The sequence below is a fragment of the Papilio machaon genome, chromosome 7, assembly GCF_912999745.1.
Source record: "Papilio machaon chromosome 7, ilPapMach1.1, whole genome shotgun sequence".
Taxonomy (NCBI): Eukaryota; Metazoa; Arthropoda; class Insecta; order Lepidoptera; family Papilionidae; genus Papilio; species Papilio machaon.
Window position 1 is genome coordinate 8,744,851 of NC_059992.1, and position 27,476 is coordinate 8,772,326.

Genomic DNA, 27,476 nt, shown 5'->3' on the forward strand with positions numbered 1-27,476 from the left:
ATTGTTGATAATAAAAATAAATGTAATTAAATGCATTACATTACTATGAAATGTGCGATTAAATAATCTATGGATTTTATATTAACTAAAATGTTTGTTCATATTTGTTTAAAATTATTTACAAAGCTAGTACAAATTAATAATAATTCCTAAATTAAACTTCCTACATCTTACTCTCGGCTTAAACATTATAAATGAGAGAGCTAAATACCACAATAGCTGTAATTTGTCTAAAAATCTGAGATCCTATCTAACTTTTAAACATTTACTACTAAAATAAATCTTGTTATAATTCTTCATGAGTTAAAAGCATACTTAAAAAAAAACTGGCACTTAATTGGTATCGAAAAATGTACCTATGAAAAAAAACTAGTGATTCGAAGTTTTATAGGTTATATTAAACACTTTGATATTATACCTCTAGATGGCGCGTTCCATACATGTTTGACATTTAATCGTAATACGATTGTGTATTTTTTTATATTTTATGACCTGGATACTAGTCCTTTTGGCTACGATTGTGTAAATGTCAAATGTATACCAGTATAATGCAAAAAATTACTAAATTCAGCAAAATATGTAAAAAATGACAAGTATAAAAAACTGAAACATATGTAAAAACGTTAATTATCGTTATTTTATTATTATTTGTATCTAAAACAAATTATAATGCAAAATAGTTTTAACGAAGACTATATTGTTTTTTCTTGTTGTTTAAAGTTATTAATTTTTGTATTACAAATATCACTACTAATATAATATTATTAAAACTCAACTAAAAAAATAACAAAACATAACAAAAGAAGTCGCATTCGATTTGTTTTTTTATGCAAATATTGTAATGTAAATGACAACACTGAGGAAATTTACAACAAAAAAGTTTTCCTAAGGCAACACTACATCTAGAGGTGTAAATCTATGGTTATACATAATTTCTAGAATTAAAATATTGTCAAAAATGTGTCATAATTTATTACAATTATTTTAATAATATTTAGATATTACGTTATTTTGATTCTATAACGGATTTAATTTTAACATTTCTTCCTCTTTCGGTTTTTCGGAGATCACTTCGCTGGGTCTGGAAAAAAAGAAACATTTTTACTAGCTATTTATGATTTTTTTTTTGGTTTACTTGTTTTGTGGGATATTGTAATAAAGTCCACATCTATTTAAAAATAAAAACGTAATCTGTTTAGATCAGAAATATTGTGAATTTAAAACAGAACATCTGTTTTGTCAGCTAGTTAATTACAAAAAATATCCAAACATAAAACATTACATGAGAAATTGCTGACACGTGTATTTCAATCTTTTTATTGTAGTACTGTCTAAGTAATGATTATCGGACTTTATCTACATCCTGTTTGATGTCATCTCTTCACTATACATTATAACATTGTCGACAGATAATATATTTGCCTTTGTTTTTTTCTTCCAATAACTTCGTATCCCGGATTATTTTGTATCTTTACTTTCTATTAGTACTCTTACTAAATGGTATTTAAAGCCTTTTTCTTTAAAATCTTAATTTTATCGTATTTTTATTAATTTCATAGGATATGTCAGGCTTAATTTCTATATGTTCTTTTTGTATTAAATTCCCCATTTTTATTGAATATTATTTTTATTCTTTAGTGTGTTTGGTGTCTTTGTACAATTCTTTATGTATTAACTCCATCACTTTACTATCAGGGTTAGTATCTATGCGTAAGCTCCTTATGCCATTAGCTTAAGCATTCTTACTGAGTATAGTTAATCAATTTAACCCTTTCGTTATTTGGTTCAATTTACCTTTTTATTTTTTAAGATGAGAAATTTTCCTTCTGCGAAAGTTTTTGCTCTTTCTTTGTGTAACTGATCTCGCAGATTTCGGTTTGAGATTACGCGTTTCGTTTGTATCTCGGTGAATCCTAAAATATCCCAGAACTTGTTGGCTGATAAAGTTTTTGATAAGGATGCTTGTGTAAATATAAACTTAAAATCCGCCGAACCCAATAATCACTCTCTACTTTTTGGTATCAATTTCCTTTCAATTTAACCGACCTAAGGATGATGTCGCTCGCATGTCACCATTTTTAATATTTATTAGAACATCACTATCGATAGAGTCAAAAGGACATCCCTATTGGCCAAACGACTTACTTATCATCTGTCATTCTGCGCGGCCATACATCATATCTCGCGCTCATCAACCTATTGTTAATTCATTTATTTAAGACAACAACAATGTAATATTTTACAAATTAAACAACTTCTATCTGAATACCAGAGTTTCCATTATGTTCTATATTAAAGAGACAGGTTGCAATAACAATCGTTTAGAGGCCCATCGATTTACTTTTGTACTCCCTCTTCCAATTAAAATAAAATATATCAACCAACCTTGAATATTTTTGTTTCTTCTTACAGCACAGCACTTTAACAGCGAGTACAGTGAAAAACAGAGTGACGCCGGCGCACACCGCGCCACCCCAATCGAGGATAGCACGCACTATCCGCAGCTCGGATAGTACCCTTTCTTCTACGTACACCTTCTGTTCTACCCAGAAGATAGGAAATAGCATCTTCGGTACCTTCTCGAATAATCTGCAAGATTAAAACGACAAATAAAAAACCCTGTATTCCAATTTTTTTTTTGTAAATCTGGTCTTAGAAAAAAAATGTAGATTCATTAAGCAGTATGTCAAGTTGCTACTATGTCGGTATAATGTTTGTAACTTACTCTATATTCTGAGTCGGTTCAATCCAGATGTTGAGCTGGAATCTTGCTGACACCTCCAATGGAACACCCAATTTCTGGGTAAAAAAATTGATTATAAATTGGCACACAATTGGTGACATTGAAGAATATGAAAGCGAAAAGCGAAGACCACAAAAGGAAATAATGTCACTGACTTTAAGGCGAATTCAAATGAAGGTTTATAAAGTTAGAACGCCTTGCTATTAATGACTGCTAGCTGATAGCTTTATATAGCTTCTCCACTGCAGATATCACATGCAGAACATGAGAATAATGCATTTCCTTATATAATGTTTACCGGTTCCACGGCGAAGTAGAAGGAGTGCTTGTCGGGATCTGGTTCGAGTCCGGTGACGAGTTCGAGGAGTCTGGGGTCTCCGTGCAGGAAGTGTGGCAGCGAGAGGAACGAGGGTGAGCCGTAGCGGCAAGATGACACATTCATGACACCGCCCCACGCGCACTCCCCGTTACAGAAACATGAGTTCTCCGGCGATGATGAAGCTGTCGGAGATATAGGTAGAGATAGTGGTAAAAGAAAAGTGTTCCCTTTTTCTTACTTTAAATTTGCAATCTAACTTATTCAGACCTCGTCAGCTTGATATATATTCAAGTCTAGATTAGACTCAACTCGGTGTTATAGTCTAGGTAGGTGAACAGAACTCCGACTGTTATAAGCTATGAGAATATGGTGATTCCTCTGTCATACTCACAGTTGTCGAAGCTGGACTCAGTGAGCTCGTACTTGTTATAAGCGAGGCTGTCGTGGACGCCGCTGCCGGTGTGCTCCAGCAGCACTGTGCGGCATAAATCTGGCAGGAACAGCTCCAGCCCCGACTGCTCAGACAGGTCGCGTCTCATGAACTCGCCCGCGCTACCTGACAACTGCACCATTACAGTTCAATAAGAATTACTAAGAATAATTGTCACAGCTACAAAAGGTGCAAAAGAAAAAGAAAAAAAGATTGAAAGAAAAATTTAGTATGTCTATGACAGGCAGTGACCACATATATTGGAAACAATTAGAACAATTTAATGTCTCTGAATGTGGCACTGACTAGTTTTGTTAGGAACTAACCTTTGAGCATTGTCCGCTGTAGAAGGGCAGATGGTCCTCGTAGTTCCACTTGAGGATCTGACCGGGCAATGAGCCCGCCGCACCCCCAGCGCCCGTCGACACCTCCATGTATCCGTCTGTGTCCAGTGAGTTGTTCCTCTGAAATACGATACATCACAGGTTAACTTCATTCATTCATTCAGTTCATCATTTAAGAACGAGCGATTCGATTACTATGTGTTTGTTAGTTGCGCGCTGTATAAATATAATTGACGTTTCAAACCAACAATAAACTATAAAAACACCAATAATTAACATCAAAATAAAAGGAACGAGACCTTACATTATTTTAAGGAATTTTACTACACTCTTACAAATACATGGAGTCTTACTGGACTACTTACGCCGTAAAATAGTCCAAACTTGTCGACAGGGGGTGCTCCTCCCGTGGCGCTCGCTGGTAAGTTCTTGGCCAGGTCCAGTAGGGGGTCATCGTAACCCTCAAACAGCAGCTCTGTTGCCAGCTTCGATATAGACACGTGATGGCCGAACATGGCCAGCCCCATAGCTAGACCCTTCTGTCTTAAGAAGCCCCAGTCTCTTGATCTGTATACTGCTGACTGAAACAAACAGAACAAGTATGTTTTAATTAAATGTTATTTTTAATTTATTCAGAAGAAGAATACCCTATATCGAGTCTATTTCTGAGGAGAACCTAACTTATGTTTTACTCTTGTACAAAAAAATGGCAACACATTTCACCAAAATCTTGAATATTTTTTTTTTATAACAAAATAGTATCGAAACTATTTCGTCACTGCTCGTGACAAAATCGGCAGCAACGCGGTTCATATTATAATCACGTTACAATCCCGGATTATTTTTAGGTACAAAATTTGAATCCCTTCAAACTTATCCAATTAGGGGACCAGATTTACAAACTGGGCGCGAGGTCGCTACTCGTTAGTCCATGAGTAATCCCTGAAAGTGCAGTAGTACGTAACCTTTTATTGAAATCTGTAATCTGTCTTAAGTTTTTTATTATTAACTTTAATCGCTTTGTTATTATAGCTTCTTGAGATTTTGATCATAGCCTGCATATAATGGTTCATTAGTAACTTAAACTTCGCTTACTGTAGATTTGTCATTCTAAATAGACACTAACGGACTCTCATAGTAACCAATTTACTACCCTGAGTGCCGTACTTCAAAATATAGTAATTAATATTTTAAATTAATCAAAGCATTTAATTGGTGGATTATTTTATTTTATCAAGCAATATTTATATAACAATTATTTAAATATCTAGGAACTATCAATTAAAAGTATAGTGTCCTCTAAATCCAATTAGGCGATAAGTAATCCGTTCAGAGTACAGCCCTTGTTATTATTAAGGCGAAATCCCAAAACAGAATTTTCCTTATTTAAACGTATCGTTATTTTCCTTATTTATACGTTGTTTATAAGATTCAAAATTTATGAATGCTAGTGCTACTGTGGTCGAAGGAAAGCTTGGGCAGGGGTGGACTACACCATCTCTTTAAATCCTGGCGACACCTAAAAAAGCGCGTAATGTGATATTACAAGCCGCCATAAACTTTGGATAAAACTGTACAAAGGTAGATTTATCTTGTATAGTGGTAGATTTATACATATTGTTTGTTTTATCGAAGATTCCCTATTTTTTACGAGATTTTCTAACTTTAACTCTAAGAGATATTTTGTAAAAAATACTCGTAGTTATCATTCAAGTTAGCTGAAGTCAAAACTGTCCTATGGCACGTTTGTTGTCTTTTTAGCCGATTTAAAAAAGAAGGAGGTTATCAATTCGACTGTTTTTTTTTCTATGTGTGTTACCGCGAAACTCCGCCCCTGGTGGTCCGATTTTGATAAAAAATATTTTAATCGAAAGGAAGTGCTTGCAGATGGGTCCCATTTTTTTTTAAATAACTAGAAGACTAGTAGATTTTGAATTTAGCTTCAAAATTTGTTGCGAAAATTAGGGACAATTTTGCTTTCAGCGCTTACGTAAGCTAAACTATAGGACCAACATAAAAATAATGTATGGACGAATTGTAGCTCTTTAAATGTCCTAAATAAAAGTCCGCGATAGCATATATCTATCTTTTATAGTTTTCTCACAATAACCATTTTTTTCTTCAGAAACATCAATTATTTTTTTCAAAGACAACATAAAGGATGACAATATACTCACCGCAGCTATAATATTGAGAGTAGTAATATTGTCTTCGAGTGTACCGTTGCTCGTCTCGTCGAAGTGCCAGCTGCGCTGCGTGCGGTACGACACAGATCCGTTGTGGGGATGCCACGACACGTTCACGTGACGTCTTTGCTCACGGAAACGGTAAGGACCTGGGTACAGGCTAATATTATTATTACAGTAGACTGGAAAATTGTAACTATCTAGTAGGAAACACAGAAAAAAAAATTATAATTAACTAAATTTTAAAGGTTATCTACCAAGGTTTCATCTCCTTTTACGATTGGCAATTAAAGGTAATATGAAAATTTTAAATAAGTTTTAGGTGTATTTTTTTCTTTTTTGGGGGAAACGATTCTAGGAAGTAAATTTAATAAATACAAATTCTGCTTATTCAATTTTTTGTGTTGAAAATTGTTTTTTCAAAAAAAAAAATATCATAAATTCTGACGTAAACAAAGGCCTTAACTTTTGCAACGATCGTTAACTTTTTGCGATTAACAGATAAATAACTTAAATAACAGATTATACAGATTATATAAGACTATGTTTTTCTTCCCGGATTACATTTAGTTAAGAAGCTTAATGAAATCCATTACATTAGTTTTCTTATTACGCCTTTTTATGCTTATACAAGTCTAAACAGAGTCCATCCCATTCTTAATTCCTGTATAAAAAAAGAAACATGTTTCATTTCGTATTCTTTGTCTCAGTAAGTAGCGTAGTTGTCTGTAAGTAGCGTCACTTGCATAAAGGATCGAGTATCAATGATTATTAAAACGGTTATCAGATATATCGATACGTAATTTCTTTCAATAACCTGTTATACAAAAAAAAACCTGATTGTTGTTTACATTTTGACATAACTTTTATGGTCAGAAGGACTTTTTGTTTTTTACAATCTTATTTATCTTGATAATGTACTCACCTACTTCCTGTAAGTTCGGTATCTCTTCCGGAAACTGATCAGCATTAGTCCAGTTGAAGAGGTAGACGTCGAAGTAAAGTGGTATAGTCGGTTCAACCCATTCTCGAAATGTCCGGGATGTTGGACTCATCACCATTTGCTTGTAAAAAAAAAATGGGTTCAAACGACATATTAGTTACTGAAACCAAACTCGTATATCAATTTAATAACCTAATTATGGTTCAATTTAATCAAATGTCAACAAATTACCTACTTTTCTTAATAGGATACTTCCCTTGAGACATACTCAAGGAAAGAGACACGCAAGCTGTTCATATTGCGACCCAGTGTCGTTTAATATCCCAGAGGAAAACGAACCGAAACGAACCTTTCCTAGTAAATATTATCAAGACGTAAGATTTGTATTTGACTCAAAAAGTACTGGACCGATTTCAATAATTCTTTAACCATTAGAAAGATACATTATCACTGAATAACAGACTAGGCTTTATTATTCGCTAGCTTTTACCTGCGACTCCGTCTAGTCCGTCTAGACTCCGACTAGATTTGTTTTTTTAATTCCGTCTGAAGAAGTCGCGGGCAAAAGCTAGTATTTTATAATGTCCTAAAACTATTTTATATAATTTACATTATTTATTTTATATAATTATTTTATAAATTATTTTATATAATTTTGTGGGACATAGTTCTATTTTAGGTTTTTTATTTATTGTATTGTAAATAAATAAATATCTAGAACTTGCTAAAATCTAGATTTGAGGGTCTTTCTACTGATGAAAAATCCATACTAAATACATATTACCATTTCAGTTATCTTCAGACAGAGCGACAGATATAGTAACATGTAGGCTGATCGGTAGTACTTTCTAACTAATTATGTATGTCCGATCGAATCGAATCGATCTAGAATCATTTTTAGCTTGTTATCCATGGTAGTTTTAACTTCATAACATCAACTAAAGATCGCAGTAAATAATTTTTGTAGGAACAATAAAAGGTTTTTTTATTTAGCAAATAAAGAACATAATATAATATTTAGATGGCGATCGAATGTGTTCTTATATAGTAATTGAAATAATTTTAGGATCTAATATTGGTTTCGGCTGTGACAACACCTGCACGTGTCATCAATAAGCTATTCCTTAATAACAATTGTAACTGCACGGTCAAATTAGTTGATAATCGAAAGATTAATAATTGTCGTAATCAGTAATTGACCTGCGAGTCAATCGGCACAGCTCCTGTTTATGCCGAATCGATTAAAATCGATTAATAGTCAAGGTGCTTTTGTAACCTTTAAGGCAGTGCCACACTAGAACGGATAATTAAGTAAGGAAAATTATAATGCACATAAATTGCAAAACAAGAATTAAATATGTTTCATTTACTCCCGAATTGTAAAAAATCGCCTTTTTTTTTTAGTTTCATACGTTTTTTTCATCTTTTAAACTCATTAATTCTGTACCAAAAATATGTAAATGGCTACTGCTTTCTATTAAAATTGCAATAACATACAATATGGATGGAGATTCACGTTAAGATAATAATAGGTATGTTTATGTTTTTATTTGTAACAAATTAAAATGTTCACAGCACCTATAGAAGATCCAATTTAATTATGTATATATGAGCCGCTCAGTGCACACATCGATTAACTCCATAAAACAAAAAGTTGAGAAATGCGATGATGTAATGTATATTGTTTTTTAAAATTCCTCTGATAATATGAATTCAAATATATAATGTAGAATGCATAATTGAAGATATAGCTTTCATCTAACGGTGTATAAAATTAATAAGAAAGAATAGCCAACAAACAATCGTCAGTAATGTTACAGTTTTTATGTGACTGGTGGAGTTAATCGATTTGGCAACTGAAAAAAGTAATAAAGTTAAATTAAGTCTTTACATTTTTAAGTTTTTTACTACAGAAAAAGTTTGTTATTATACATTTTTATCACAGCTTTTCCATAAAAATGTATGATGGCAGTTCTGTTATAATATAATTTTTGTAATTAATTCATAGCAGTTTTATGTTAGCGGCATTATTCTTTGGGATGATTCAGCAATTATTATAAATAATGTCTTCTTCATCTGTATGCGAGGATTCGTCATTTCGATTTGTGGACAAGTTCTTATAGTAGTAATAGTAGTAGTAGTAGTTTACCGATGCGATTTTGTTACGAATATTATTGAGAGGGAGAGAGCATCTTCCGCTGTTTAAAAACAAATAAGCGTCGATGCACGGCCAGAACAGATACAGCGTTACCGAAACGATTTACATTAGAGTATGGAGTTAATCGAAATGGCTTCTGAAATAAATTACTTATTATTCAATGGCCAAAAAAAATTTCCATTTAACGGTGCTAATCTTTATTATTCAGGAAAGTTATTATAAATATAAAAAGTTATGACTATACCAAGGGCTTTGACACTTAAATTTAAGATTTTTCAAAAAGTGGAGTTAATCGATGTGTGCACTGAGCGGCTCATATAATACTAATATTTTTATTATTGGATCTATAATTTTAACAATTCCGTCAGTCGGCTCGTTGGTCTAGGGGTATGATTTTCGCTTAGGGTGCGAGAGGTCCCGGGTTCAAATCCCGGACGAGCCCAATTTTTGGGCAATTTTTTTTCATCATTGTAATATTCTAATCAGATATATACCGTTGCACACTAAAAAAATTATCTTTTAACAATTTTAATTATTTTTATAAAAAAATTATAGTAGATTTTGAGACACACACACACTTAAGCGCCTAAATATTACGTGAATGTTAAAAATGGAGTTTTTAGGGGATTTTCCTTTGAAATGTTTGATATTTAATGAATATTTAGTCAAACAAATTTGACAATACCTTATTGTGATCTTTAGCAAGGCGCTATTGTGTTTTCTGCATGTAAAAAGGCTTGAGAATATATTTTTTTTTGGAGACAATTATGTTGTCTTATCTTTTGCCACTTAGTAAAAGAAATCAGTGTTAGTTAACGATGACAATCAGATTTTAACTACAAATATGTTAAGATATTAATAATTATTTTATATTATCAGAATTTAAAAAATGTGCCATTAAATATTCACAAAGTAACCTATCATTAACTAATACAAATAATAAGACAAGGTAAAATTGGATGCACATTTTTGGTGGTTATTGATAATGAGTTTATTGAACTCGGTCATTAACAGATAGAAAAAAATATAACAGGAAATGAAAGCGACTACGAACTAAAATCTCTATTGTTACTATATTTAGTTTATAGATTAAGTAACCTTCTCTCAGTTGACTTCTACGACAATCCTGAATCCGTCCCAGTTGGCATGTAGACTGTTAGACATTTGAAAAATACGGAATAATTATATGTATTCCAACATTATATTGAAATTATTTATATTAACCTTTAAAAATAAGCAGATTATTGGCATTTAGAAATTACTATATTATAACAGAATTGATAACAGCTTTGCAAAACTAGAGCTAGCTACTATTCGTGTGTGAATAATCTGAAATTTATTTCCTAGATAAGATTGTGAAAAAAACTATATCTATGTTACGAGTAATGATAGTGCGATTTATTCGATCAAAGAGCTAACCTAGAGATTTATAACCTATAAATACATAGTCCGGAGCAAAAAGTTAGACGAATGGAAAAGACCCCGGAGACCTATTGTGGGCTAAATTTCTAATGTCATTTATAATATAAAATAATATACCGAAACTTGTATGAAACATTACCTGTATTACTCCAAAAAATACTGTTATACATTGTTTAGTTAAACACGTGTTTTAACCCTTTGACCGCCGCTGATTTATATTATTGACGTCAACGTGGTTCACCACAATGCTTTCGGTATAAGTACTTCATTATTTATTGTTAAAGATCGCATTTCGTAAACCTATGCATAATAATGTTTCAATTACCATGATTTGTCAAAAATTCGCGCCGGGTGCTAGTCACAGTATAAAATGGTTCACGTATGTTTAAACTAAAACGTATTTGAAATACTATGTCAGTTTTCTATGGTAAGGCCCTCCATCTTTTAATCTATAGGCCATATATCTATGAATGTAACTCTTTTCTTCGGATAGGTTGAGTGGTGGCAGCGGAAATCAAAGATTATAACTAACTATTGGTAATATGAAAAACATTATTTTACACATTTATCACTATGCCTTCGCTATATTGAACATTTAGATGAATTCGGGGTCGAAAAATATATCCTAAATAAATTATTTTTGATAATAACCAGCCATCTGTTATGAAGAACCATAAAAGACGCGAACAGTGACTTTTTGTGACACGCAACGTTAAAAAACAAACACTTGCAAATACAATATTATGCTATGGAGCCCAATTTTTTAAAATCCCAGTAGAGTATATACAGTACAGTACCTTCTAACTGCAGTATGTTTTGTACTTACAGCGCTGAGTGCAGCATCAAAGATCTGGTTCCAGGCGAGGGCTGCGCCCAAGGCGGCGGCGGCCAGCAAAGCGGCCGTGGCGCCGACCGCCAGACGGCCGCGCGGGGGCCTGCCGCGCATGGCGCTCCGCCCTCCGGCACAGCAGACCCTGGACAAAACAGACAACCTTCAGTATTATGACGCTCAGACATTACTATAACACTAACTGCCCATTTTAGAGTATATAAACAACCCCTTAGTGTAGAATTGTCATACCAAATATACTAAAAGGGATGATCGTGACCATTATTTGCCTTTGACTACTGTAGTAAGACCCTTCATCCAATAAGCGCCCAGCATATATCTTTGCCACTATTGCACCCACGAGCGCTCAATAAAACGAAGATCGCGACCAGTCGCGTTATTATTATTTGAAAAAGGGTCCTATATACAACAAACTTGTTTAAGACCTTAAATCATTATAAAATAAGTCACTAGAAAGCAACGTTAATCATAAGGTACCGTAAAAACTCTTTTTAGGACTGCGGCCTCACATACCCAAAATTGGTATTTAAAGGTTAATTCTTAATACAAGGAAACTTCGACTTCAAGGTCAAACAAATGTATAATGAAAATACATCACACGTATGTGTGTACACCAAATATTGGTACACAACAGAATGTGTACATTACACATTCTAAGTACGTAGTCGATTACGTTCGATGAATTAATTATTAATGAGTCTTTATGCGCTATAAGATTTGTTTTGATAAACTAATACTGTAATGTAGTTAGACAAGGTTTTTCCTACTCATTTGTTCTCACTAACGAAATTATAAACTAACGTAAATTAAACGATTAAGTAGTTATCATATCTTACATGCAAGTTTTAAACAATATGTCTCTTCGTAGCGTAAACTTTCTCTCAATTTCTAGAGTCCTAACTTCTATATTGTAAATAAAATAGAGCGTCGGTGGCTCAGGGGTTAAGCACTTGACTTGCAATCTGCAGGTCCTGGGTTTGAATCCCTCCATGTACCAATGTGTTTTTCGATTTACATATGTACATTTATGTATTTGGGGTAGGCACCGAGCCCCTCTGTGGGGACGTATAGTGAGCTGATGATGATGATGATAAGATTCGCTTCGCTTGTATTATATAAGGTACTAGCTGTCGCCCACGATTCCGTCCGCACGAAAATAAACTTAATTAGTAGCCTATGTGGTCTTCCAGACTATGTTCTATATCTATGCTAAATTTCAGTGAAATGAATATAGCCGTTTTAGAGATATCTTCTAAGAAACATCCATCCAATCGTACATCAAAACATTCGCATCTATCTACATCTATATCTACGAGTATATATATGTGCATCTCAATCTTATCGATCTATCATTCTTTTCGTTCGGAAACCACAGACCTACATATATAAAAGAACGGCTGAATCGATTTGACTGAAAATTGGTGGGCAGGTAGCTTAGAACCAGGATACGGACATAGGATAATTTTTACCCCGTTTTCTATTTTTTTTCCGCGCGGACGGAGTCGCGGGTAAAAGCTAGTTTATAATATTATTAAGATTCAAGTTTCACATTGAAATGATATCGGACACAAATACATAAGTGTAATAAACATTATATAATGTTAAGTCAATTATGACGCGATACCTCGATATCGCATTCACTTCATATTTATCTTACAATTTATATTATTACGAAGTATTGTAGTATTTTAATTAGAGGTCAATTATTATAAAGTTTTGATTTAAAACAATTCTTGAATAAGTCGTAATTTCAAAAACTTCAAGATAAATTAAACAAGAAAAGCAATATCTAACATAAATTTTACACACGAAAGAACTTGTAAAACACTGGAACTTTTTATATTATAATTTACTAAAAATATATTCAATAAATTCTCAAACTAAAAACATCTATCCCATTAGAGTCGGATTTCGGCAAAAATACAAACTATTAATACCGAAGATTGAATTGCACGTGATAATTGATGTGTCGTATGTTAAAAAACGAGTAACCTTATCTATGAGTGTCTGTTTTCATAAATAACAAGCGATATCACCACACCAATGATAAGAGTGGCATTAAAGTAATAGAGGTCGTGGACCTGACGCCGAGTAACAACACTTCCTGGCGTATTCTACAGTGACAGGTTACTAACTAGAAGAATTACACTGACAGACACAAAACATAAGTGATCATAATTTATGTCAGTGTTTCCCAAAGTGGGCGATAACCCCCTTGGGGACGTTTGAAACCTAGGAGGGGGCGAAAAGGGGTTCAAGAATGAGGGGCATTGAAATTAATTAAAGTGATGAAATTGTGGTTTTTAAGTTTTAGGGCTGAATAAAAATTAGGGGGCTCTGAAATATAATTGACTAGCTTTTACCCGCGACTCCGTCCGCGCGGAATAAAAAGTATCCTATGTCCGTTTCCCGGTTCTAAGCTACCTGTCCACCAATTTTCAGTCAAATCGATTCAGCCGTTCTTGAGTTATAAATGGTGTAACTAACACAACTTTCTTTTATATATATAGATATATATATATAGATTTTCAAAGGGGGCGGTGAAAGAAAATAAGTTTGACAATCACTGATTTATGTAATCAAAGAAGGGAAGACGATCTTAGGTCGGATTTCACACGAGGACTGAAGCATGAGATAGAAACGTGTGTATTAAAATAGTACTGTTAACTCTTCTGCTCTTGTGTGATATTAGCATTAAGGTAGATTTATATCGTCAGATTGGTTTACAAAATATTTTATTCTAGTCGTACTTAGTGTAGCGACACGTCTACTATATGTACGCCAATACTTTAGCGTTCGTAGTTTCGTACTATCCGGTTGGACAAAACAAACGCGACGAACAAAAGGACCTACGCTATAGTTTGCAAAGTACATTGAATGTGTTTATGTTGAAATAGTGAGTCAAAGGAAGGTTCGGCATTACGCCGCAACAGTATGTGTCACGGGGGGACTTGAAAAACATTGCGAGCGTAAAAATTCAGCCAAAGATTTGGCGTCATACGTTTCATACATCGATGTATCGACACTCAAATCTATAATTATCTTACTAATATTATAAATGCGAATGTTTGGATAGATGGATGGATGTTTGAAGGTATCTCCGGAACGGCTCAACGGATCCTGATAAAAATTGGTACAGATGTAGAACATAGTCTGTAAGAGCACATAGACTACTTGTTATCTTTTATTTAATTCCGTGCGGACGGAGTCACGTGGAACAGCTAGTTTTTAAATAAAATAAATTAAAAGAATAATCTTACTATCACTTGTGTAAAATAATACCTAAACATGTCAGATTTTCTAAAAAAAACCAGCTTCTCTGTCTGTGGTGACCGCAAAATGTCGTATTTGTTTACGTGAGTACAAGGTCACGGTAATACGCTCATGGCTCCCTCTGGGAAAATATACCCTTCTGTATATTAAGTAAGTTTGCATTGTAATAAGAATGAGTTCCCTAGACATACAGACAGAAACTCCCAAGGGACTAGCCTATATGATATAATTATAATATTTATCTTGAATCTATCTATGTACATCACTTTACGTATAACATTACGTGATAAAACGAAAAAAACGAGCCTACTCTCTCTACTTTTTGTTTTTGATGCCTTTTTTGTTTTTTTTGATCCTGTCAGTTAATAAAAGATTAACTACATATTATGTTCTGAAGAGCATTAATTATGTTTGGAATCTTTCGACTGTTCGAATAATCAGTTAAAAAAAGGTAATTTATAAACTTCTGAAAACGAGCGTTGCAAATGTTACCATATTTGGTATGCTTTGTATCAAATATTGGTCAGTATTTATTAGTTATTTTGAAACAATGAGATGTAGAATATAGACCCGACTTACAAAAAAGTTAATATATTAGGAGGATCCTTCTATCCGTCGGGCAAAAAAGAACTTCGGTGTTTTTTTTTCTTGTTAATTTTTACTCGACTGACAAGAGGGAAATGTTTTGTGAATATAAGTTCTTTTTTGACGGCCTAAAATACTGATCAGATTTAGACGACTGAGGTATTATTTGATTCATCCTTTTCAAAGTGCTATGAGGTACCTTTATTACATCCGTACAAAACACATGTAGTGGACGTAAAAATGAAATCCTTAATTGGTGAAAAACGAATTCAAATCTCAATGGCAATCTCTTTTGCTGTATTATTTTTTCTATATGTTCGAGTATATTCTAAAATACAAAAGTGTTTTGTGTAAAATTGGATTTTATTTAATTTAACTTAAGCAAATAATTAAAATCATCGTTTAAAAAAGAAGCCAATAGATGGCGTCTTTTATTAGATCCTCAGTAAGTCGGGATTATTTTTATAATAAGGTTAGTTTGTTATAGCAATCGACGATACTATATTTAGCACGGTTTCGCAAGGCTTTCCTCTTACAACTGTCGATAAGAGAAGCCTTGTAAAGTTAAAAGCTCTAACCAAAAGTTTTTATAAAAGAAAAAAATAATTAACAAGGTTTACTAGCTGTCGCCCTCGACACTGTCTGCGCGGAATTAAAAAAAAATCTTAATTAGCAACCTATGTGTTCTTCTACATTATGTTCAACGTCTATGTCAAATTTCAGCGAGATTTTTAACAGGTTCTGGAGATACCTAACGATGGTTCTAACAAACATGCATCCATGATCCATTCACACATTCGCATATATAATATTAGTAAGTTGATTTCACAAGTATTTGGAGGATTTAAACATAAATGGATATCTTTTTATGATAAAGGATAACATCTGTCTTTTTCTATCATCTATCTTATCTATATATATAAAAGAATGTCGTGTTAGTTACACTATTTATAACTCAAGATCAGTCGAACTGATTTAGCTGAAAATTGATGGGGAGGTAGCTCAGAACTAGGAGACGGACATAGGAACTTTTTTATCTTGTGTGCATTTTTTTTATTCCGCGCGGACGGAGTCGCGGGTAAAAGCTAGATGTTTATAAGTATAATGATAACCATCTTCAACTGTTACAAGTGCATTTAAAACATATTGATATGTCTTTCTTTTGCAAAGAGAATGACAGAGAAAACAATATGGTTTCATACAAGTTTATCGAGAGTGGAAAGTTTCACAGTTGTTATAATTGAAGTTAAATGAAGTCGGCTAAAAATCAGCGCGCCCCCGCTGTTAGTCACCACGTGTCTGCATCTTTGTAAACAAAATACGCATCGCAAAATAAATATTTGTGAATCATTCATTGATGCATTGGTTACACGTGTCCCGTACAAGTTCAAGGATACTACGCAATACAAACATCGCAAACGATGTAAACACTAACTTGTATCGCTAGTGCCAATACGTAATTGTTAATTTAAGAACTAAAGTTAGATTTGCTTTTAATAGAATAAACGTCGCGTTGATGAATTCAGGTTTCTCGAGATCTCAAAAATAACTAAAACAAAGCTCCCAGAATTTAAAAATGCCCGCAGTATTCAATCTAAATTTAAAATTTTTAGGCAGCTCATTTAATTTTGTTCCGAATTAATATTCTTAAAAATGCTTTACAAAAAATCTAAAGCGTCGTATGTAGCCGAACCTGCACAAGGAGTCCAATGTACCAATCTGTTAGTCGATTTTCAAATTTCATTTCTACATTAATTCAAAATTTTGACAATAAAGGAAAACATCCACAGGTGGGCACAGTTAATCGAAGAGTTAACTTCGTTAATCGTTAATTCGTTAATTAAAAAATTAACTTCGTTAATCGTTAAAGCGTTAAATTCTCGAAAATTTAACGCAAGTTAAAGTTAATCGTTAACAGTTAACCATACTAAAATGATACATACTAATTTCACACTTATGTGGCGACACTTGTTAAAAATAGTAATTTGACTATACATTTCTAGAATGTACACATTAGTATTAGAAACAAGTATGAATGCATTAGGGGGCGTCCATAAATTACGTGAGGTGTTTAAGGGGGGGAGGGGGTCGAGTCAAATCTCATCTAATCTTACGTTGGAGGGAGGGGGGTCTCGGCAAATATCACGCAATTTTTTTTCTGATTGAAACAAAAAAAAAATTATACTATTTTGGTCCATTTAATCCAGATTGTACATGCATAAGATTTAATCTTAAGCGTAATCGTAATACGATAAAGATCATTCACTAATTCGTTCAATAGAAAATAATTTCATTCATACTTCGACGTTATACATTTACTTACTGTCAAACCACCATATTTGTTTTATACACTGTGAGAAAATTTTATTTATCAGTAATAAAAAAGTTTATTTGGACTTGAAAAGAAAACTTAGTTAATAGTAATAAAATTATATTCCATGTGAATAAAATTTTATCTATATAATTAGTATTTAATAAAAAAAATTTAAATACTAATATGTGTTTTTAATACGAATATTAAGTCATTAAAACAAATAATTTCAAAGAAAAAAATTAATATTCATCAATTATTTATAATATGTATATTCAAATATATTTTCACAGTAAAATCTTTTAATAAATAAATAGTATAAAGATGTTTCAACGAGACATCCTAACCTAACCTACTTGTTTAATTCCCCTTCCACTTGATTAGCCAAATGAACGTTTTATTAAATAGTAATAAAATTTTATTACTATTAAATAAAATTTTCTCTCAGTGTACCAAATGCAGAGCACAGGCGATCAGCCCACATTGTACCAGCTAAGCAAGCGCGTATGTTCCGAAAAGTGCGACCCTCACGGATTGTCACAAGACGAGCTAATGAATTACTTTGTGCAAGTGCCAATGGCTTAGAGTGGCTAGATCAGAACGAAGTTGAAGGATCAGATGATTTTACTGCAAATCATATGGACATGTTGGTTCCAATAGTCTCTCTTGAGACCGTGCATGATTCTCCATGGACTGAATTAGAGTAGATACTCTTTTTTAATCTAAGTAGTTACGATTTAAGTATTCTATTGTTAAATTTTTATTACACTTATAATTAAACTCTCAGCAACATTGATTACTAGTCATAACTAGTCGTAAATAAAAGCACGAAGCAAATTTGTTTTTTTCTTTTTACAATGACAATCCAACGCGTTTACGTAAGAAACTCACATTTTGAAAAATCTCACGTGAGATTGGGAGATGGGGGAGGGGGTTGAATAAAATCTCACGACATCTCACCAGGGGGGCAGGGAGGGGCAGAAAATAAAAAAAAACACCTCACGTAATTTATGGACGCCCCCTTATAGTATATTTCATTACGAGTGTGGAAAGCCTGTCATTGCAAAGAGTTCCGACAAATGTCTAACCGAGCCGAGGCGCAGCCGAAGGTGAGGGTTGACAGTTGGAACAAGTTGTAACGACAGTTTCGCACTTGTACTAAACAACTATTTTTGATACAGTTGCGAAAAAATTAAGCAATTTAATAGAATAGTAAAAACACAATAAACTCGAACTAACTAAAATTTTTGGAAAATGGCGCCAACCGTAAAAGAATACAGAGATTTTTTTGTTTTCTTCACCCATTCTGGGTAGGCAAAGGGAACTATGCCCAAACAGCCAAGTCTTCAGTAGATTATTTTTATTGATATGAAATGAAAATGAAATTTACTGAGATGAAATAAAATGAAACCTACCGAATTCATTGAATCAAATCATTAAATCTGATATTGTAACAAATTAGGAGCTTCTTTTTTAGAAATATTTGCATGAATCATAAAAACTTCAATGATTGTTTTTTTTGTAAAAACTTCGTGGTTGGTTTTTCTTTTTAACAGACATTATTTTGATAGTTGGGAAAGAAAAGATAAAGAAGAAGCACGAATATAAAAGTGTTTTAATACAGTTGCTCAAAAAGTGGCTTATTGCAGGGACGAAGAGCGTTCGGAATGTGGGCTATTACATACTCGTGCTTTTATATACTCGTAATGAAATATACTATTTCGAACCTTCTTTTGATTTTGTCCTGTTGGTCATGTCTTTCCCGGACGCTCTGATGCATCACACTTGCATGCGAACTTCACATATATCAATTATTAACTCGTTCGTTCACCATTTGAGTCGCCAACGGTCACCCAACATAGCTGAACTTACGAGCGTGGCGTGGCGCGTAATTTAAACAAAATGACGGCACGTCTCCAAGTTTCTAATTTAACGATTAACGGACTTATATTAACGGAAGTTGAGTTTAACGGAAGTTAACAAAAGCGTTAACACTTTTTGAAGTTAACTTAAAAGTTAATCCGTTAAGGAAAATGGAAAACTTCGTTAATTAACGATTAACGGATTAACGAATTAATGCCCAGCTCTGAAAACATCGTAATACAACCTGCACATATCCCGCACTGGACCAGCGTGGTGTCAAACTTGGATAGGCTCCGAGCACAAAGAAAGTGTATCGCCCACGTAAATTTGTACTTAAAAGGCACGCATGTTATACATAATCTGTAGCAACAAGGAGTTTATTGGGAAGTTGCTCATTCGTTGCATTCGAGATTATCTCAGATAAATACAAGGATCATACTTCGTTCATTACGTGTAATAAACGACAATGCATCTAATTTTTTTTTATAGTCTCGTGCTTATTTCATGGTGACCAGTAGTTTATCTCAAACATCCTTTGCATTATTTTGCGTGATAATAGCGCATGACTAAAATGTAAAAGAAAGAATTAAAAGATACTACGAAAAGTTAATTAATCTTTTTATTATTTTAAAAAGGTAAAGGTTGACGTAATATTACAACAGATATACATGATGTTTTATAATGTTGATAATATTTTAAAACGTCATGTATTTTTAGGTTATGACGCAGACTGCCAAAATTGTGTAATGTGTGTTTGCAGTTATATTGAAGCAGTGTCAATGCAAGATAACTTTGTTACACTTTATTTTTAATTATTGAAGGTGACGGTTTAAATGTGTATTCTTAAAATAACTGTAATCTAAATATAAACTCGGTTATTTCTTATGCAAATATGTGGAACAAATTGAATGTCGTTTGTATAAAAATAGCTGTGAAATTAAAATACACTTTCAATTATTCGCGTCGGTTTCCACTGCTTAAACGATAAAAAGAACAATATGTATAAAGGTATGTTTCTGTGAAAACCTATATAATAATGGTCATTTTCAAACAAACTATAACAACTAAAGAAGAAGATTGTTAAAGACCAAGATATTGAATTGATGTGGAGACCGAGACCTGGTTTAATACTAGGGCTGTCACCTCATCGGTTTTGTAACTCTCCGGGTTTGCGTAATGCTTATTCAGTACATGGATTTGATATCGATTTTATTGTTTTTTTTTGTCATCCGTCGAGTCAAGGGTTGACAAATAACACTAATATTCCTTATTTCATCGACATTGTTCGGATCTACGTATATTAAGAGTTGGCAACCATAGATGAGAATCGCTGGAGCGTTTAAATTCGTCTCAACGAGTCTGTAATGATCGCATCCGTCGGCAAGAGATACGGCCGGTGGCCGGCCTGAGGCTTGACCCTCTCATCATCATTGCCACTAAATTGACACACCATATTCTACTGATTTAAGATGTTACTTATTGAAAAATAGTGCACAGAAAAGGCTTTGTCTTTAATATTAATGTTGACATTCTAACTGTGAATTTAAAATCCACACGTTATAGGAACATTATTTTTATCTCTCTTTGTTTCAAAGTAAATGAAAGGGATGGTAATACGAGTATTATAGGTGCTAAAAAGAGGCGAATTCCTATGATAAAATCTAATATATAAAATTCTCGTGTCACAGTTTTCGTTCCCGTACTCCTCCGAAACGGCTCGACCGATTCTCATGAAATTTTGTGAGCATATTCAGTAGGTCTGAGAATCGGCCATCATCTATTTTTCATATTTTTTTTTAACTGCGCGCGGACGGTGTCGCGGGCGACAGCTAGTACAATATAAAATTTATTAAACTGCAAGCTGCAATACTTTACCTGTAATTTTTTCCAATGTGTTCGATTTCAAATCATTCATACTTTTGTATCAATCAAACCTTTTTACTAATTATTGTTATAATTGAGGTTATGTCTTTAGCTAATGACAGCTTAATCAAATTGTCATTTAATTAGACAACTAAAACGGATTATTGTATCTTTAAATTTAGTGTCTGTATGTAATCGAATACAAATTATTTCTTACACGTAATGTACTTAGGTATCTGATGACAGAAAACAATTTTTAAAATGTTTGTCTGTCTGCAAGGCTGTGTTTGTTCCGGGTAATCGCAGGATAGATTGGACCGATTTTGTTGGGATTTGAATGGAAAGGTGATGCACGCAGGTATAGTATAGGCTATTTTTTTTAAATTCCACGCTGACAAATCCGCAAGCGACCGCTAGTGTAATTATATTATTGATCAAAGGTTTAATTTACAAACGAGGCAAAGTATAATAATGTTCAACAAACAGGTTATTTTACGTTAAACGTTACGTTGTTTTCTTAAGAAATCAATTAGCCCTACTGATTGTCATTTTAACACGCGGAAAAATATGAATCAAACACACGCTAAAATCGGTTCAGTTTAGACCATAAATATATAACATACTAGCTTTTACCCGCGACTCCGTCCGCGCAGAATAAAAAAAAAAGAAAACGGGGTAAAAATTATCCTACGTCCTATTCCTGGTTCTAAGCTACCTGCCCACCAATTTTCAGTCAAATCGATTCAGCCGTTCTTGAGTTATAAGTGGTGTAACTAACACAACTTTCTTTTATATATATAGATATAGATAGAGTGTTTCTTACAAGTTTGACGTTTAATCGAAAGCAGATTTTCGTAATATTAATGTGCATGGATGCAAATGAATCCTAGTAAAAGGGTTTCGAAGGAATTTTCTTCACCTCACTTTTTTGATTAGATAGATTATTTTGTACACCTGATTATATATAGATTATTAATCTATGGTTCAGCCATTAGAGTTGCGAACAATTAAATTGTCATATTTAATAGATAAACCTGCATACATAAAAATGTAACCCTCTTATTCAACATACAACCTTTTAGTAGCGTTAGTGGAACCTTTTAAAAGTTTTTTTTGTAGTTTAATATTTTTGTATTTCATTATAGTTTTAGTTACAAGGCAATTATCGAGTTTTTATTTTTTTACTTGCGTTACAATTTTACTAGAAGTTACACACTGCACATATCGACGGCAGAAAGCGGAAATGTCGTATCTCAAAATATCTAGTTTTACACCAGAGCCAAAAAGCTATTTCAAAAAAATCACAACTCCTAAATTAATTAAGATAGGAAGTTGAACTTTGGAACGTATTTCTATCAATCTAAGCGTTATTTGATACCGTTAATTGGTATGTCCTAAAGTTACTAATCCATTGATTATTTTTTTACTAGTTACAGCAATTGATGTTAACTTATTTGGGCCAATTTTCGAGATACGACTTTCCGCTTTCTGCCGTCGATATGTACATAAGATCCTACTTCCTCTACTACAGTTTAACAGAAACAATGACGTTTTCAATCCAGTTTAATATGTTATTTACCTTGTAAAATTTAAACATAAATTAAGTTATACGACATAAATTGACATTGTAAAACAAGTTAATTCATGGGTCAACTTTTTTAATGCAGTAAAATTTAATTTGAACGTGTTTTTTTTTAAATAATCAGATAACAACTTGTGCTACTTTGAGAAAAGGATTGCTCGACCTTGCTTCGCTTCGGCGGAGTACTGAAGTGACCCAGTCGAATGGACGAAAATCATTACACTGATTTCTAACCTTTGAAACCCGAAACCTAAAAAAATAACATATTACATTCCCGTGGTTACTAATAAATGATTCATAAGCTATTTATATCTGGCGATTACAAAGGCGATAAGATTACATATTAGATATATATTTATTAGACTAGCAATGTCGCTTTTTTTACAATCAAATTTATACATATAGCAGTGTTGGTATGTTAAAATTATTACTATTAAATAGTACAATCTATTCCAATTTAAAAATAAAAATTTGAAAATAAAAGAGAGAACCCCATGTGCCAATCTTTAACACAAAATGTTTGCGGACACGATCTTTAGTTTAACTTTTTCTTATATTAAAAGAGCAATATGGAAAAACCATAACTTCATATTTTTATTACATGAATATATCTAATATATAAAATTCTCGTGTCACGGGGTTCGTTCCCGTACTCCTCCGAAACGGCTTGACCGATTCTCATGAAATTTTGTGAACATATTCAGTAGGTCTGAGAATCGGCCAACATCTATTTTTCATAACTCCCCCCCCCATTTTTTAACTGCGCGCAGACGGAATCGCGGGCGACAGCTAGTTTAATATATAACTAACTTAAAATAAACTTTTTAAATTATCCGCTTATTCATCCTTGCGAAACTTTTACATTTACAAAATTACCCATGTAAAAATATACAGACTAGTTTTTTTATGTTACTTTAAAATTCAATTAAATCGCAAGATTCTATATATACGTTGCTTAATTATTGATTTAATGGTTTTAAATTATAATCTACATTAATTAACGATATTTGATTAAGTGGAACAATTTTAATAATACATTAAAAGTTACAGATTAAGTGATAACAGAGAGTGCAAAAAATTATACGTTGAAATGTTAAAACGCTGAAAAGATGAAATATACTCTAAGATGAACCTAACCTCGAATGTAAGAAAATTCTCTTCTTTCTTGTAACGTGTCTATATTGTATAATTATTGTTATTTTGGAGTCGGTTTCGGCAAAAGTAGGGACATAAACGTAAGTATGTCTAATACATCTCAAATATAAAATGTCACCTATTTACTTCGGTCGACACCGACTGCGAAATAACAATAATTATACAATATAGACATATTACAAGAAAGAAGAGAATTTTCTTACTTTAAAGGGTTTTTATAACATTTTTTTGTTACTTTTTAGTGCATTTTTTTAAATTATCATCCGATAAACATCACTAGCGTAAAATTATAATAATCTTTGTTCATAAAGATTTGTTTTAACCTTAAGCGGATTATCTTTAAATGGTCTTAAGTAGGCTTCAAACAACATTAAACGGAAATATGTACAACTCAAAAACATATGTCATAAAAATTTATAACCTGTAGCGAATTACACATAATGTATGTATTTTCCTGAAAACATACATTAAATGAAGGTTTTTCTGTCGGATTTTTGACGGTCTCTCATTTATTTTATAGAAGCTGAAGGAATTTATGCAGTGTAATTTGCAATAAAAATTACAAATAAGTTGTTTTTGTTTTTGTTAATTTTGTAGTTTATGTTTTGTTTTTACGTTGTTTTAATTAATTATGGGACTGATATGTTCCTAAGAAGAAGAAAACTTAAAATTTCCAATTAAAAAAGGTTGAATGTGGAATTAAAATACGTGATAAAGCTCTGATCTTGTTACGTCTGTTGACACGTGCCATAATTTAAGCATTAATTACACGTTTATCATTTAGGACACAAAAAAAACTGTCAAACATCTATTTTAGATACTAAACATTTACATTTAATATTTAGAGATAAGTATTGCGGCCTCAGGATTACGGCCAGCCTTTTTGGAACATTTTTAAAATCTTTTTGACATCTTTTCGTTTTGACGTTTTATTTTGCATTATATACTTTTTTGATATAAAATTTATCTTGTCTCGTGCCTTTTTATATCTAAATTTATTGAAAAATTCATAGTGAAAAATTAATCATTGCGCAACATCCAATCAACACTTAACATATGACGTCCTTGACATTAGCGGAAAAATTGTTAAAACAGCGTATAAATTGCAAATAATTTGTATATCTCGATAAAACGTACTCTGTACCATTCTTTGTGTGAAAATATGTTTGCATTATTTCATAACGTAAAAATCTATAAATTTCAATTATCTAGACATTTGTTTAAAGCATCTATGATTGTCATATCGTTCAATCGGATACTACGTGTCCAAAATAACGTGGTACCCTGAACGTAAGTTGCTGATGCAAATTTGATAATTCACGTGTTCAAAAGTGTATATTTCTAGTGGATAGTATATTATTGGTATGCAAACATATGTACTTATTAAATTGCGTAATCTTTAAACTAACGTGGAACTTTGTTCACTACAAAATAACCATCATCATCAGCTCACTATTCGTCCCAACTGTGAGGCTCGGAGCCTACCCTAAGTCAAGGGTGCCTAGATTATAGTCAACCACGCTGACCAAGTAGGTTGACTTCACACATGTAACACGATGTTTTCCTACACCGTAAGAACGTGGGATAAATGTACAAAAGAAAAACATATTGGTACATGGCGGGATTCGAACCCAGAACCTGAAAATTACAAGTCAAGTGACTCTGACATTGACCTCTGAGCCATCGACGCTCTAAATAATATTATAAATGCGAATGTTTGGATGGATGGATGTTTGTTTGTTGTATATCCGGAACGGCTCTACAGATCTTGATGAAATTTGTCACACATGTAGAACATAGTCTGGAAGAACACATAGGCTATTTACTAAGTTTTTTTAATACCGCGCGGACGGAGTCGCGGGCAAAAGCTTATATTTTTTGTCGTTTGTTAGTTAACAACGATCACAGATGCTAGCCACATGTCAGAGCTATGACCTAATAATGTGAAATAATATCGGCTAAAATAATTAACAGTTAGTTATCACAAGTGTGTTTTAAACACAGAAACTCTTATAAAAACAACGTATCGCTATCACTTTCATTGTCTTGTAAAAAAACAGAGATGACATAATAGTATTTGGGCGGTGGAAGTCATAGTTCAAATGCATTCGTCCACAGTATGAATAAACATATTGAAACTTGATCACGTAAATTGAAAAAATTATTAAAGGAAAGTATCAATAGGAATGTTATATTTTATCTTTAAAATATGCTTATTTCGAGGTCCAAAGTAGCTGAATCCAAGAGCGATTCTTGCTTTGTAATGTCATTAATATTATAAATGCGATCGTTCGGTTTTTTAAGTAGATATTTTATTGCTACGTAAATGAATGGCTAACGGATTTGGATGAAATTAGGAGTAGAGATAGATCTCTAGAATCTAGATTAAAACATATCCTATTTTACACATGTCAGTAGCTTTTTTTAATTCTACGCAAATGAAAACGCAGGTGACGATTAGTGATAATATTCCTTTTTTATCAATTGACAGTCTTTTATAATTCAATTTTTGAAGTAAATTGCAGTCTTTTAAGCAATATTTAATTTAAAAACGAAAAAATTATTATGCGATACGGAACGTTATTTTATTAGAAACATTTTTAGATAAACTAATTTATATCTTTTCAACGTTGAACATTTTTCCATTAAAATTTTTATTCAAGTGAGTATTAATCAAAACAATATAATGTCACTTCAACGCTCATGGAAAAGCGGCTTATTTTATATCCGAACTTTAGTTGCGTCATATTATGAAAAACCAAAATGAACCCAAAGCGAATTATTTACAAGTAATTGCAAATAATAAATAATTCCAACACATTCGTAATAAAGTGATTTCTTAGAATATTTATCCGTATCAAAAGTTTGTTTTGACTACTATCAGTAGTTGATAAACATACTGCACGGGATTAACAACCTTATCATCTTACAAACGTGTATTATTAATGTAAAAATCTGAATGAACCTCAATTATTTAGCTACAATGACACCTGTTTAAATTAAAATTACACTTACTTGCCTAAATCGATGATTGGAACAAATTATAAACAAAGTAAAGTTTTCTTTTCACTCATGGAACACTTGGAAATAATAAAAAATAATCACGAATCACTAAATACATGTATTAATTTAATTTAACAATCCAAATAAATTTTAAATATTAAAAATGAAACTTCCTTATTTTGTAATAACTTCGATAGTCTGTGTTGGACAAGACGTACGTCTGTCCCTACCGAATGTGCCGACAGTACTGGGCTCTGGGCATCATTGTGTAGGTCGTCGTTGATAAGTAATCAATTGGATGTCGAGTGTGCACGCCGCTGTCAACATATGTCTACGACAGAGGTTTTCAAACTTATGGTTCGTGATAACAGCAATAAAGGGGTGTTTCTTGTGGGTCCGATCGGTCTACGGATCAATCGGATTTTTTTTATTGTATACGGTTACTG

General features: G+C 32.7%; 1 protein-coding gene and 1 non-coding gene across 3 annotated transcripts; one reads left to right on the forward strand and one right to left on the reverse strand.

Moving 5' to 3' along the window:
- Positions 1 to 898: 898 nt before the first annotated feature.
- LOC106719511 (protein peste) lies at positions 899 to 27,104 on the reverse strand. Of its 2 annotated transcripts, XM_014513865.2 has the most exons (12): positions 27,043 to 27,104; positions 11,372 to 11,519; positions 6,948 to 7,086; positions 6,014 to 6,171; positions 4,202 to 4,417; positions 3,819 to 3,956; positions 3,454 to 3,625; positions 3,042 to 3,244; positions 2,726 to 2,799; positions 2,386 to 2,589; positions 1,795 to 1,913; positions 1,012 to 1,081 (listed from the first exon to the last, which is right to left on the reverse strand). In XM_014513865.2, the coding sequence occupies exons 2-11, from the start codon at positions 11,489 to 11,491 to the stop codon at positions 1,799 to 1,801; spliced, it is 1,539 nt and encodes a 512-aa protein (XP_014369351.2). In that variant the 5' UTR covers positions 11,492 to 11,519; positions 27,043 to 27,104; the 3' UTR covers positions 1,012 to 1,081; positions 1,795 to 1,798. The 2 variants fall into 2 exon arrangements, with proteins under 2 accessions (XP_045534704.1, XP_014369351.2); XM_045678748.1 differs by lacking the exons at positions 1,795 to 1,913; positions 27,043 to 27,104 and having other exon boundaries at positions 899 to 1,081; positions 11,372 to 11,512.
- Trnap-agg lies at positions 9,494 to 9,565 on the forward strand. Its single transcript has one exon. It is a non-coding gene; the product is annotated as a tRNA-Pro (tRNA).
- Positions 27,105 to 27,476: the final 372 nt, after the last annotated feature.